At 42.6% G+C, this 15,697-nt stretch overlaps 1 protein-coding gene across 17 annotated transcripts in view; it reads right to left on the reverse strand.

Annotated features, from left to right (window-relative positions):
* The window catches only part of PTPRD (protein tyrosine phosphatase receptor type D), a 1,484,152-nt gene that overhangs the window by 201,804 nt on the left and 1,266,651 nt on the right, over positions 1-15,697 (reverse strand). For all 17 annotated transcript variants that reach the window (XM_078675875.1, XM_078675878.1, XM_078675877.1 and 14 more), the window contains one exon: positions 13,175-13,335. In XM_078675875.1, the coding sequence (XP_078532001.1) occupies positions 13,175-13,335 (161 nt within the window). The remainder of the gene's footprint in view (positions 1-13,174; positions 13,336-15,697) is intronic.

The following is a 15,697-nucleotide window of genomic DNA, read 5'->3' on the forward strand; positions in this document are numbered from 1 at the left end:
TGAACTTTTGAATTTGGCCAGGTCCAGCGGAACCAGCTTTCCCAAGTTGGCACTTTATGCATTTTGGCACGGTATTCGCTTTATTCTTTAAAAATTCAAAACTCCAGTTCTACTGATTGGATGTTTGTCACTTTGCTCTTGTTTGATTTATTGGATTCAGCTCTATTTGTCTAATGTGGTGAGGATTCTTTTTGTGTGGGTTATCACTGTTTTATTTTTTGAAATGTTGCACAAATACTTTATACATTGCCTCTAATTAGTTAAGCCTGATTGTGTGTCAGTATTGATGATAAATGCTTCCTTGTCTAACAAAGTCTTTAAGAGCACTCCAAGATTTCTGCTGAGATTGTTGGGATTAGAGTATCTTGGCGAATAGAGGCTTGTGCAGAAACTGTCAAAGAATAGATAATTTCAACTTTGGTTAAGCTCAGTTTAAGTGATCGGAAAATTAGCTTGTACTGAACAGCTGTGAGGCATTCCAAAACCTATGGCTGGAAGTAATGAATACAATCTGGGAAATGAGAGTAACCACTGGACTAGAGATAACTGCAGAAGCTGAAGGAAGTGATCATGTCACCAAAGTTTAATGAAGAAGGATAATTTGGAGGTCTAAGGACTGACCCATGCGGGACACTATCTTGCACAAGTGAGACAAGTGAGAGAAGAGAATGACGAGCCCCAAGATATTGAGAAGGAATGATCTGAAGGATAACATAGAAGCCAGTTAAGTATCAACTTCGTGAACCATGCTTAAAGAATTTACATAAGGGTTGGGTGATCAATAGTATCAAACACTTGAGAAGTCAAATAGAGTGAGAGCGGAAGAGATGACTGTGATGTCCACTGGTTAGGGAGATGCACACACAAGAATGCATGTGTAGAGCATGAAAACTGGATTCAAAGGAACCAAACAGGCAGTCTGCTATAAAGCAGGTAATCATGTTATTAAATGCTAATTGCTTCAAAAGTTTAGAGAAACATGAGAAGCGAAAAACAGGAGAGTAAAGTGATATGAAATTGGGGTGTGCTTGCTTTTTTGAACACCTGCATAATACCCTGCCATCTCAAGGGTTATATACCCAAGTTATGACCTACAAATGCTATCTCATGTTAATGTACATAATCATCTACATCTTTTACTGTCCTTTGTTTACACAACACAAATCTAGCTAAACATAGATTTTTAGATGGAGTATAATGTTGCCCCTTCCAACTGCAAACTAATAAAAGAATGACAAATAGAGTTTCACACTGGTGAGAGGAAGGAACAAAGGATGAAAGAAACAGGATCAGTTTGAGCTATTTCACTAAGCAATTCACTATCATTTTGCTACTGGAGCATTATCCTTTTCCTGAAAATGAAGATTTTTAGAGCTTTTTGTCGAAAGCTGCACTAATGTTAAGTTATCGACTTAAATAATTTTTTAGTAATGTTGGCCCTATGAAGGAGAGTAAGAAGGAAGGAAGAAAGAAAAGATTAAAGAAAAGAAGAAAAATGTGAAGGGAAAAGAAGGAGGAAAGGAAAAAGAAGGATGCTAATTAAACGAATGAGGAACTGATAGAAGAAAAAAGAACAGACAAGGAACAAAAGAAGGAAGAAAGGAAGGAAGAAAGTAATAGAGATCGGAAGACAAAAAAAAACAGAAGTAAGGAAGGAAAAGAGAGAGGAAGAAAAAAGGTAAGGTGTGAGGAAGAAATGGGGCAGGAAGGAAATAGGAAATAGGGACAGAAGGAATCGAGAGTGGAAGGTGAACTAAATCAAGTAATAAAGTAATAAAGAGATAAAGGAGGGAAGGAAAGGATAAGGAACTGATGAAACTAGCAAAAAATCATAATAGGAAGGAAAAAAGGAAGTATGGATTATTAGAGTAAGCAAGAAAAGACGGAAGGGCTAAGAGAAGGAAGCATGAAAAAAAGGGAAGGTGGAGGGACGGAAAGATGGAGGCATAGCGGTGAGGATGGTTAGAGAGCGTGATGAGGGATTAGATGGGAATGAAGTTAGCTGAAGAAAAACTAAATTGAAAAGAGAGGCAGAAGGAAGGGAAAGAAAGTGAGAGACGAAGAAGGATGGAATTGATGGATGGGAGCAAATAGAAGAGGATAGTCGGCAAAGGCATAGAAAGAGGAAAGGGGATGATGAAAGGGCAAAGAAAGAAGGAGGAAGGAGGATAAGGGAGAAGGAGAGTGAAGTATGGAGGAAGGAAGGGGAAAAGGGTAAATGAGGAAAGACAAAATGGAGGAAGGAATAAGGAAATGTAAAAATGAAGGAAAGGAGAAGAATGTTAAGGAAGAAAAAAAGGAGATACGGAAGGATAGAAGGAAGATAGGAATGAGGGAAAGAAGGAAAAATAAAAGAAGGAAGAAAGGCAGCAAGAAAGAATGCAAGGAAGGGAGGGAGGAAGAAAGAAAATGAAGAAGGAAGGACAGAAAGGAGGAAGGCAGGCAAGGAGGGAGTGTTGAGGGACAGAGTGGAAAAGATGAAAGATAGTGGTGACTGGTGAACCTAGGAAGTTAAGGGCAAGAGATGGGATGCATACAAATAGATGAGCAGCATTAAAACATTTGCCTACTTGAAACATGTAGAGGTCAGCTTTCTCATTCATACATGCAGAGTCACTGTGCAAAAATCTCAAAGCACATGTGCAGAGCTTAGTTTACACATTCTGCACAAAGCTTCCTAAATATACCAATTGCTGAATACAAAATGGGGAGATGGCAATTTGGTGAGAAATAGCTCCATAGTGCAAATATTTTGAGCAGTATAAGAGAACCAAATCCATGATAACTCTTGTGTATTCACTGACCCAGCCTTACAAGACTGGAATTGTTGCCTCATGCAATGCAATTTCATCTATATTTATCATTTGCAACCCAACAATTTCAGAAGATGTTTATACACTTGTGTTTGTACATTTTAGGGTGTAAAATAAGTTTTGGTGGTGACTTTTATTTTGCTGGAAGCAGGCATTGGCCACTCGCCACAAAGTCTAACAAATGCAAGGCAGGTGGAGCTGGGTATTCTGCCAATCAAAACAATGAATCTCTGCCTCCGCCTTTTCTAGTAGCCCCCAATGTTGGAATAGGGTGATAATAGCAACCAACAAATTCCTCTGTGGGTATGAAACAAGACAGGTTTGCAGAAAATGCTGGGTAGGTACATATATTCTGGCCTGACAGTAACCATTAATCTCTTATCATTGGGACTTATGAAGGACACAGGGATTCACCCATTCTGCCACATATGCAGCAAGCCAAGTCAAAATTCTGCATTGCTTCCTAAACCTTGAAGAGGGGTACATGTGCTTGTGTCTACTACACAATGGATCCCTCCAGTAATAGATTGTGTACCTTCCCTGGGGTGTATAAACTCTCCTAGGTAACAGAAGACTGCCAGGGCACACTAAAGTTATGAGGACGCTTCTGATATTTCTTCTCTGTCAGTCTCTGCCAGGTAGTGCTGGTAAAAAATAGGGAAAGTTGTCCTAAGGATTTGCAAGGCACCCAAATAGGCTAGTCCCCAGAAATCTCCCCCCTGCCCTTTTGATTTCACTGCAGGGTAAGAGGAAGTACTTGTTCTCCCAGATCCACAGGTCTGCTTGTTGCCCTGAAATACTGTATGCTAGTGCTGTTTTCAGTAAAGTAGCCCTAAAAATACTGTGATATCAGTATTGTGATGTTTGTACCACCATGCTCATGTCCACCATGGTCCAGGCATTCAAATGAGTGGTAATCCTACCATAGACTGGGTGGAAGGTTGGCGACAAAGCCACAGGGGTTAAACTTTGGATCAAGACTGTGCCTTTTCCCAGATTCATATACAGCATTTTCACATTTATGATTCTTATGAACAAAACTTTAACTTGTTATAAGACAGCAGCCCACAGGATTCAGAACTGACCCTGCTGTGAAGGTATCCAAAAGCATATGTTATCAGATGCAACAATTGCACTATTGTGACAGATATAGCTCCTAATGCATCATAGCACATATGTTCTATGCCATTCTATCACCACAACCAGTTTGCACAATTTATTTATTTATTTTAAAGTTTTATAGAGTGCGAACCAGACCTGTGAGGGTATCAGAGCGCTTTCCAGGATTGACGGGTGGTATACAAAGGACTTAGGAGGGAAAGATACCAATGGGATACAAAGGGGAGGTACATTGTACCAGAAAAACAAGCAGTCTCAAATTCTGGATACATTTAGGATAAAAAGAGGTAGAATCATTATACAAGAAAATAAGTAGTCTCAGCTCCCGGGTGGGATGACTAAAAGGGCCGGGAAGGTATCATCCGGAAAAGTCAAGGATAATGCTGTAATGGTGGGTGGAACAAGGTCGTAGAGGAGATTGTAATGCGATCGTTAGGCGAGGAATTTGCCCAAAAGGAAAATGTTGATCTCCTTTTTGAAGCGTGCCAAAGATGACAGTCTTCTGATGGTGGGCGGGAGAGAGTTCCATATTCTTGGAGCAGCCCCAGAGAAGGCCCGATTGTAGGTTTTCTTTTTTCGGAAGCGAGCTGGTGGGAGCAAAAGGCCTCTGGCAGACCGTGAGTTTCTGGCTCCTCCGGATATCACGAGTTTCTGGGCGAGGAATGCAGGGGACTCAGTCAATCAATTCGTATTTGAATTGCGCAATACTGTCACCCCTAATGGTATCTGGGCACTAGGTTGTCATGTCTTCATCGAAAAGCCAGGCCTTGAGTTACTTTCTGAATTCCACCATGGATGGAGCTGCTTGGAGGAGGTCGGGCAGGTCGTTCCAGATCTTGGCCACATGATGAGCAAGGTGTTACCGCTGCGGCGGCTTCGACAGATGTGGGTGGTGTGTGCGAGAGTGAGAGAGGCAGAGTGCAGGTGTCTTGTGGGCAGGTGGAAGTTCAATTGATGATTGAGGTATGATGGCCCTTGTTCGCGAAGGGCTCTGTATGTGTGTGTAAGGATCTTGAACAGACATCTCATCTGGATGGGGAGCCAGTGGAGATTTCTGAGGTGAGGGATGACCCAGGTCTGTTTGGGGAGGTCTAGGATGAGTCTGATTATGGTGTTTTGTATGGTATCAAATCTTTTAAGGAGCTGGGTGTAGACTCCAGTGAAGAGAGCATTGCCATAATCGAGGTGGGTGGTGATGAAGACCTAAATGACAGTCTTTCTGGTGTTAATGGGAATCCATCTGAAAAGTCAATGGAGTTTGCGGAAGGAGTGGAGGCAGGAGGAGGTGACTGCCTTGACTTATTGTTTTATTGTCAAATGACTGTTGAGTATGATGCAGAGGTTGCATGCATTTTCTGTTGGTGTAGGTGTTGGTCCGAGTTCTGCTGGCCACTACCTGTGATCCCATGTGGAGGGGTCTCTTCTGAAGTTTAGTATTTCTGTTTTGTCAGAGTTGAGTTTGAGGCAGCTGTCCCTCATCCATTTTGCCATGTTGGTCATGGCTTTGCAGAAGTTGGTTTTAGCATTGGAGGTGTCCTCAGTGATCAAGATGATTAGCTGGGTGTTGTCAGTGTAGGAGATTATGTTGAGACCGTGGGGTCTGTGAGGTTGAGTGATGAACCTTGTGGTACGCCGCAGATGATGTTCTTGGGTGCAGAGGTGAAGGGAGGTAGTCAGATGCTCTGTGTGCCTCATGAGAGGAAGGAAGCAATCCACTTGAGAGTGTTCTACTGTATGCTGATGTTGTGGAGTCTACCAATGAGGGTGTGGTGGGAGACAGTGTTGAATGCAGCGGAGAGGTTGAGGCAGATCAGAGGCACAGTTTCTCCACAGTTGAGGAGAGTTCTGATGTCATCTGTGACGGCGATCAGTGTGGTCTCCATGCTGTGGTTGGCACGGAATCTGGATCATGGGGCATCGTGAAGTGATTTTGTTCCAGATATTCGGTGAGTGGTTGGTGGCTTTCTTGAGTACTTTGGCTGGGTAGGGGAGCAGAGAAATCAGTCTGTAGTTTTTTGACTGGGGTCATCAGAAGGTTTCTTCAGGAGGGGCCTGACCTGTGCATGTTTCCATATGTCTGGGAAGGTTGCTATGGAGATGGAGGTATTGAGGATGCTGGTGAGTTCTTAGCTAATTGGGTTGGCTCCTAAGTTTGAAGAGGCGGTGGGGCATGGGTCACTGGGTGCCCCGGAGTGGATGAACGACATAATGGCTGTGGTGGTCTGGGTGGTGAGCGAGGACCAGGTGGCTATTGTTCGGCTGATGTTCGATGGTTGGTCGAGATTGTTGAAGCTGATCGATGGGGTTGGGTGTCAAAGCTATTGTAGATGGTGGCAATCTTGCAGTGGAAGTAATTTAAGAGGGTGTCACAGAGTTCTTGCGTGGGGTGGATGGTTTTCTCTGTGACTTTCGGCTTGGAGTATTTCTTGGCAATCTTGAAGAGTGCCCTGATGTGGTTGGCTGCTGTGTCGATGCGGGTGGTGATGGCTGCTTTTTTAGCTTCTTTGATGTGCAGGTGGAAGTTGCTGAAGGCTGCTCTGTGGTGGCTCTGTCCGAGGGGTCCTTTGTGGCGTGCCTTCGCTTCTCAAGTCCGTAACAGTTGCTCTTGGTGGATCTGACCTTCAGGGTGTACCACTTGGTTTGTTTTTAGGTTTTGTTAGTCTTTGCTGGTTATAATGGGGTGACTATCTGCACATTTGTTAATCCAGGCAGAGAAGTTCTGAGTGGCCAAGGTCAAGGTCCACTGTGGTTTTGGGTTGTGTGGTGCTGAGGGCTTGTGTCCATAGTTCCACGGGTACCTTGCCCCACCTTCGGTGAGAGGCACTGTGGCGCTTGGCGGTGAGGTGATGGACAATGGAGATAGTAAAGTGGACGATGGTGTGCCCAGTCCAGGTGAGTTCTGTGATGTGAGTTAATTTGATTCTGTCGCTGACAGTAAAGATGGCATTGAGTGACTGTCCAGCTTTGTGCATAGGTTCAGAGACCAGTTGGATGAGGCTGATGTTATTGAGGTGCTCCAGGAGGGTGGTGGAGTTGGGAGTCGTCGACATCAAAGTTGAGGTTGCCGAACAGGTTGTAGTGCAAGGAGTCAATGGAAGGGGGGCGATGAGGTCGGAGATGGTGTAACAGAAGGGTGGTCTGTGTGCTGGGGGTCTGTAGGCAAGGGTGCCACTCATCATGGTCTTAGCATCCGTTTATAGTCGAAAGTTGAGGTGTTCTATAAGAGGTGCTGGGTTGTCGCTGGTGATGGTGCATCGGATGGCTACCTTGAAGATGATGGCAATGCCCCCACCGTTTGTTAGAGTGGTCTTGGTATATCATCTTGTAGCCGTCAGACATGGCAATATTGGGATTTAAGGAGGGTGTGAGCTATGTTTCGGTAATGAAGTCAATGTCCGGGTAGAGGGTGGTGAAGGTGTCTCAAATATCTGTGGCGTGTTTGCAGAGGAAGCAGGCATTGACCAGGATGCATTGGAGGGATGCTGGTTTGTTCCTAGTCTTCTGAGCTGGAGTGGTGTGGAGTCCGGTGTGGCAAGTGAAGCAGCAGTGGCTGCAGGTGAGGGTCCTTGGGAGGATTTCGGGGAGGCCGTGAAGCAGCTGTTAGGATCTCCTAGGTCAAGAGCTAGGAGCTCCTCAGTGGTGTAGAGGTGGATGGTGGGAGGGCCTGGGGTCCTGGAGCTAAGTGCTGTCTAGGCACGGATGGGCCCAGACGGGCTTGCCTTTGGCTCGCCAGTGGCATGACCGTACAGCAGCCTACATAAGTAGTCCTGGGAGGTGGGAGTTGCTATTGGGGGAGGTAGGATTAGGAGCCATGTCAGGGGCAGGAAGAAAAGCAGTAGGAGCAGGAGGGAAACAGGAAGGCTACAGCCTTATTAAATCCCACAAAAGAATGCCTAAGGCATATTAAGCCTAGTGGTGGGTTCAAACTTGAACCCAATCAACTAAAAGGAAAGCAGGCTAAAGTGGGAACGCAACTGAAAGGGTAGTGAGGACTGTGATTACAGTTCCAGTTTCAAAGGGTATACACCCGTTACAACGCATCTTTTACTCCGCACTACCATTACAACGCGACTTTTACTCCGCATACCATTACAACGCATTGCGCTGGGGGGCGCTCTAGGATAGGGAATAAGTATAATTTACTATCCAACACCTTCCCTAGGGTCCACGGGGACTGGAGTTAGAATAGTAAATTATACTTACCACTATCCAGCGCCCCAAGGCGCTATGCGTTGTAACGGTATGCGGAGTAAAAGTCGCGTTGTAATGGTCTGCGGAGTAATAGTATGCGTTATAACGTCATACATCCTTTCAAAGAGCTAGCAGGAGCGAGAGGGTTTCACACAACCAACATAGCTCAAAGGCTGCTCGCTGGGGGCTGCCTAGCAACCTCCATAAATTGTCCTGAGAGGTGGGAGAGGCTGTCCGAAAGGTGGGAGCGGGAACCATGTCAGGAGCAGGGGCACATCGAAAAACAGCCGGAGCAGGCGGCAAACAGGAAGGCTAGGATCCCCCAAAGCGTGCCTAAGGCAGATTAAGCACAGAGGCAGGCTAAAACGGGAATCCAATAAAATAAATAGAAAGCAGGCAAAAGGGGAACACAACTGAAGGAATGCCTAGCACAGCGGACCGCCAACAGAGGTCTTGACATGGGGGCTGTGGGGACTAGGTTTGCAATCCCGCTCTCAAGGAGCTGGGAGGAGTGGGAGCATTGCGCATGCCCAAAAAGATTCAAGGTCTCCTACAAGAATATGTTTGTATCAGTGAAACTGCAGACACTCTCGCACTCCTCTGAACCCACTCCTGTTGAGCCTACATGTCTTTTGTAAATTTGCAGCTTGCACTAAGCCTAGACGAAATTGAGTATATTTCACTTGCATATGTTAAACATTTTGTCATATAATGGACGTACGACACACAGTACATATGTAACATAACTAGCTTACAACTATGACAAGAAGTACCGCAGTAGTCATCTACAAAGACAGTCATTAGAACATGTACATGGATACAATGTGGAAGGGCATTTGTACTACTTTGTGACATTACATTTTTTACAGCATTGCAGAAGCACATGACATTTATTTTGCAGACTTACATTCACAAGGAACATAGAATCCAGTGTTGCCATTTTATTCTCCCTGCTCTAAGTTTTGCTGCTTGATGTGTCTACTAAAGGTATTGGTGTGATTAGTGAGAAAAGTGCCTGTGAAACTCGAAGAATGCTCTTAATCCCACTAGCTCAGCCCAAAATTGGTATCAATACTACGAGACTGTAGCCACACTAAAATAGGAAATGTCATTGAAGTCACTCTCTGAATTTGGGCAGGAATCGAGGTCATTAAAGCCCCTGTCTGAATTTGATTAAGGAAGAATGTATGCATTTTAATTGTGAAATATTCTTATCTACTTATGGGTTGAAGAGTGGAGTCACAAGTAGATTTACGGCTAATCCCACCCTAACACCATTCTACTGGAATACCGACTTTCAAATATCGGCCTACCAAAAACCACAATATTGTGAAGGTAAGTATATTTAGGTAAGTACTGATTTACTATTCTTAATTCCCCATATACACCTTGAAGATAGACAGACAGACAGACAGACAGACAGACAGATAGACAGATAGATAGATAGATAGATAGATAGATAGATAGATAGATAGATAGATAGATAGATAGATAGATAGATAGATAGATAGATAGATAGATAGATAGATAGATAGATAGATAGATAGATAGATAGATAGATAGATTGATTCAAGGTGATTCGTTGTGGAGTTATGAATAGTAAATCTATACTTATATATAGGTACTTAACTTCACTATAAAGCAGTAGTTAATATTCTGGCTTCACTATTTTTCTCGGCTGACATTGTTGTACTTGTTGCTCACTAGTGCTTTCAAACTAATGAGTCCTATTTGACTATGAAGCGTCATCTTGCCAGCGTACCACTAAAATAACCTGAATCTTGACACCAGGGAAAGACCACCTATTTCAATCTTCCTGAATGTCAGGCTGATATTAAAATCAATTTTGCAGGCTATTATGGGACTTTTCGGGTCACACACCAGCTACCAGCTAATGGTAGACTCTTTAGAAACTGATATCCCGGATGCGGAAATGGCCTCTGTGGCATTCCGTAGAGCCATACACCATCCAGGAAGAAAGTAATCTGACAGCCTATTACAAAGCTGCTGCAGACTCTGAGAAAACACATTCTTGTAAATTGATGTGTACCATCTCTTAAAAGGCCGTGGAGAACAAAGCAAAACAAGATGCATTATTTTTCTTTCTCCAGAGCAGAAGCATGAAGCATTGCTGTAAGTGCTTTCAATTCACTGCCCTTCTTTCTGCTGCGATTGCAACTATAAAATGTCTGGGAGCGTCACGCTGTCCTCATCTTTTATATGTGCCTGCCCATGTGCATTTAGAGGCTGGTGGATGTTATGTTTTAAATCCGAACCATCATCAACTCTCTATATTTTCCCTTTAACAAATGGCAGGCAATGTGTCTTCGCTTCTCACCTGTCAGGTTTACTGCTCCATTTTAATGCAGCAAAAAATAAAGGAAAAAGAAAAAAAAAGTTACATATTAGTGTCCTGTGGCAAGGAGAGTAACCATGACAACAAGAGATTCAGGACACTGAGTGTTACAGGGAGGACACACTGTATAAATTACACAAATTAGGGAATAGAAGCTAGTACCAACACTTAATGCTTCCTAATCATGAACTAAATGGGGAGCACAAGGTTAAGGTACAATGGAAGTCCAAGGCGATGAAGAAAACAGTTTATATTAATCTCGCAGTCTCTTAGGACCATATCCCATCAAGGAAATGCCACACTCAATTATGGCGGGAGTGTAGAAGATGTTTTGTGCACAAACGAAACCATTGTGTGTGTATTTGTTCAAAAAAAGCATTTATTGGATGCCACAAATGTTTGCTATTGCTAACGAAGCTATCCATGTACAGCAACCCTGTCACAAGGACCTTTGGCGACAAACTGAGGCTAGGTTGCCCACTACCTGATTTTCAGGAAGCTCTTCGTGAAGGTGTTTATTAGTGAGCAGCACCCTTTTATGGTTACATATTTAAAGAATGTATGTGACAAGCAAAAGGGTGCGGTCTTCATGTCATGACACACTGCACATAGAAGACTTGTCCAAACCTACACCCCATGACTTCTCTTGACAAAGAATGAAAACTGTTCTAAAACATCAGGCCCTAAGAGCTTAAGGCAAGTTTAAGTACTGGACTTTGCTTGATGGGAAAAGGAATGCTTAAAAGAATATGTATTCTGCTATAAAAAAACATTACCAGTTTTCCAGCAAACCCAAATATATGCTGAAATAATATGATTGTTTTGTATGCTTAGAAAAAAGTTTCTCCTGTTTGCAAATAAATTCAGTTAGTCACGGTGGAAAATGTGATTAAACAAGTCAAGAAGATGGGGAATAAAAATAAAAAGATGCAGTATTTTTGTTGTATAAGAAAGGTTTGTAGGCAAGGCGACTGAAAATCAGAAGCATGGTCTTTAAATCATGCAATATAATTAAAAGAAAAAGGGCAATGCCTACTCAAATTACTTTCATATTTCACTATACTAATTCACCACTAATCCTTTATGGGTTCCGGAGTAGCGTGATACTTGCCACAAAAAGCGCTTCAACACCCCATCAGGGGTAACAAGCGCTATATAAATGCAAACCTTTTTCCCTCTTCTATCCCTCCGCTATTCTTCTGAATCCAAATAACTGACTAACCTATCCACCAGTCAAATTACTTTCATATTTCACTATACTAATTCAACACTAATCCTTTATGGGTACCGGAGAAGTGTGCTACTCGCCGAAAAAGCGCTTCGGCGCCTCGTCAGTGGTAGTAAGCGCTATATAAATGCAATTACAATATAGTAATTTGTTTTAGCATTTATCCAGTAATCTTTATTCAGAACCAAATTTTTGGCACTTAGGGATCCTGAAATGTTTGGATACTGGCCAGAGGACAGTATATAAATGAGTCCAACATTTTCAGGAATATGCTATAACTTTCATTTTCTTAATAAAATAGGGAGACTTTTTTTTTGAAGACTGCAGCCTCAAAATTGGAAAACTGGAAAGATATAATTTTTATAGTATATTTGTTAGCTCTCTTTGATAACAACACACAATGTGAGTGACGTTTGAAGATTACATTTAATAACGTTTTATACTTTGATCAATAAAACGGGTCACGCATGGTGGATTTAGGATATCTGGAGAGATTAGGCATATGTTCATATAAACGAACATAAAATACCCAAGCAAATTGTGATTGCAATCAGGCCATCCTGATAACGGGGAGTAAAAATGCGCCCTCTGGTTCCTCGTCAATTAAATCCGCTTAGACAGCACTAAACGCACTGACAGAAGTCTTTCGGAGGTTTAACATCTGCAAGTAACAGAATGTCGTCTGCCTGTGACCCTACAGGCCGTGTTTATAAATACACTGCATTAAGAAAGAAGGGGCCTCGGGCCTGTTCTCTGCTGCTGCACAGAGATGTGCTCTTCCAGGAGCCCTCGGGCCTCTGCACTCATCTTCAGATGTTTAGGCCACAGACATGTTGAAGAAATAGACAGATGATGAGATATGATGGCTTCGAATGAGTTAGTCTTTAATCAGAAAGAAAGGCTACTGCTATCTAGTGTTAAAAAATCCACATTATTAACAGCAAGTGTGCCTACGAATAAAAGGCTCTGAACGCAATATTTGTGGCTTTCTACAACCTTTTAAAAAACATACATTTTCATAGCATAGGCGAACAGTAAGGACAGAATGACACAACACAATTTATGAAGGAGGACAAGAGGAGGAATGACTATGGACCTTACATCAGGAAGCACATAACATACACATTGGTGTGTACTATTTAACATTGGAAGCTGCAGTCATTCAACTGATCACGACAGAATGGTATTCTGAAAATGTGTTCAAGCAGACATGCCCAGGTTAAATATCTTGCTGTATGTTAGACTATTGTAGAATGTCATTTAAGGCCAATCTGAAGTCCTAAATATTTTTTGCAACAAAACAACATTCTATTAAATGTAAATATCCTATTATTAACTCTAGTGAGGAGATATTTGAGTCACAATGTTTATTTTAGGCAATATTCTGTCCACGATATTCTGACCCCACCTCTAAAAATGTATTACACAGAAAATTTCAAGTCCACCCCTTAAGCTTGTGCTACCTACCTTTTATAAAGGAGTATGGCAATGACAATACAGATGATGAACACCACTGCAAGAACGGGCCCAACTACCCAGATCAGACCTTCCTCCTCATCAGTGATTGGCTGAGGATCGAGATCCATTGATACAACAGGGTCAGAGTACGGACTAGTGGCATACATCACCTGAAATAAAAAATATCTTGTTATTGTTGCCCACGCTAAAATAAATATCAAACTTCTGTAAGTAAACGTCAACTTGCCACAGGAATGAATTTGAAAATAAACTACAAATCAACCGCAATATATATGGAGTACTTATGTTGACGTTAATCCAAGGTTATTCAATCCGTGTGTACTTACAACCCATAATTTATTACTATGCATTCCTTTCCAATGCACATTATTCTTAGGTGGATTATACTAAACTAGGGTCTCAAGGTACTGTTGAGAACGAATGTGAGACTATAGGTGTATTGTTGAAACTGACTCATGTCACATTAATTATCTCAGTGGCATGATGTTTTCTTCACAAATACATTGGAGCCACATGCGGACACAGACCCTACATACTCATGTGCCAGCCGTCTGACCGTAACGGATCTGATGTGGTAGTCCAGAAATGAAGGCAGACAGTAACCTTGCTTTAACAAGCATTGGCATAGCCAATAGGTCTCGCTTTTGGAACCCTATAAGTATTTAGTTATGCAGCACAATATCCTTGGTGCAACAACATCAACTGTTGCATGGCTAAACACTTATAAGGTTCCACAGGCAAGATCTATTGGTAGGCAGATAGTAGCCAGTAATATGCAGTATTTCTATTCATGTTTTAATTCCGTAATTCATTAACGTGTCTCGTGGGCTCTCATTATTGCCAGATATGGAAACTGACACATAAGGTAACAACAGTTCTGTAACCAAGATCACAACGTTTTCAGAGAGAGCTAGGATTAAAACTCAGGTTAAAAATCAGCTAGGTAAAAATCACTAGCTGTGCAGTCGGTAATGTATCCACGTGGTCACATTTCTTCCTTTTCCAAGTATTAGGGGAAATGTAGAAAGTAACAAACTAGTCAAAAACATGTAAAACCACAAAATGCCCTACCCGGCCACTAAAAATGGAAAGTTCACTGAAAAAGAAGAATGCAAAAGAAGACGTAACACCTGTTATGTGGGTACATCCTGTTTGTGTGCACATACACTTATACACACAAACAGACTCCTGAAAACAATGGGTTATGAAATGAAACCCTACGTTTTTAATTTTCTAATTAACTCAGCTGATCACGATAATTCAATTCAACCTACGAGCCTTGGTTACCGGCCGGTATCGACTCATGGAATTGCTCCTATGACAAGTTAATGGTGAATAACCGTGCGGACATGGGATTAACGGCATTTAATGCACATATTTGCCGCCTGATCTGAGCAGGCGGTGAATATGTGGGGTGTGGCAGGGAGGAAAAGAGAAAGGTAGTTTTTGTTGGGGAGAGTGGGGGACATGCGTGCGAAAGAAAAGATACTTTTTTCTCTCAAGCCTGATTGCTCAATGTAGTTTAGGCAGTACAGGAGATCAATAGCCCGCGTTCCCCTACTAAACACAGCGGTTTTGCATTAAGAGGACTCCTGGGAAAGATTCCGTTTTTAAATGATAAAGTTGCTGGCTCTGCCTAATTTGATTAACAAGACCACATGCACACCCAAAGTCGATGGGTAAGCCCGCTCACTCCATGGGTGAAAATATGAAACGCTGCCATGGTGAGCAGGGCAGAAGTGGGCGGGTGCGGCCAGGGATGCCTACGTATAGAATGCATGTCGGACAACAATCGCAAGAAGGAAATTAAAAAAAACACATGAGTGGTGCACGCACAGCAGCGGCAAAAGTGAAAGTGATCGCACTCCAGATGGCGCCTCGGGCGCTGAAAGCTGGTGGCTGCGCGCGTATCGCAAGCTCTAGGACAGCAAAAGCGTGTGGTAGCACTTTGAAAACCCCACTTACTAAATGTCTCGCAGAGCAGCACATGCGCTGGCTCAGACGAGGCCTAAAAATAGGGCTGTGGTCTGGATCAAGAACTAGCCGTATGTAAGGGTGTTCTCTGAACAGGAGAGGTTTGTAATTTCACAGCCAGAGCCCATTCATTTGGGCCAGTAATAGGGGCATCAGTCAAATATGCTCCTATAGTAGCCAAAGAGTCCGCAACACGCCTTATTCAGTATGTAACAAGTGCGCAGAATGAGGCGGAATGAAGCAGATGGCGCAAAATCTAGCATAACATTAAAGGATACATTGCTGCATGTTCAATATTCTGATGCAATTAAGCACAGAACAAAACAACAACAAAACTTGACTTCTGGGCTCTGCTCAACAGAGTGAAAAGCTTTGATTCAAATTCAGATGGACCAACTACAGCTGTCTAACTTATATATGCATGCTATTGACTGGCTCTCTGCTGCAATGATATTCCTGTTAAGACGTCATTTACTTCCTTTAACTGTAACAAGCAATGCACATTCATTAGTGATATGCTTTTATTTTTGGAAATAA

This window comes from Lissotriton helveticus, chromosome 2_1, assembly GCF_964261635.1.
Source record: "Lissotriton helveticus chromosome 2_1, aLisHel1.1, whole genome shotgun sequence".
Lineage (NCBI taxonomy): Eukaryota > Metazoa > Chordata > Amphibia > Caudata > Salamandridae > Lissotriton > Lissotriton helveticus.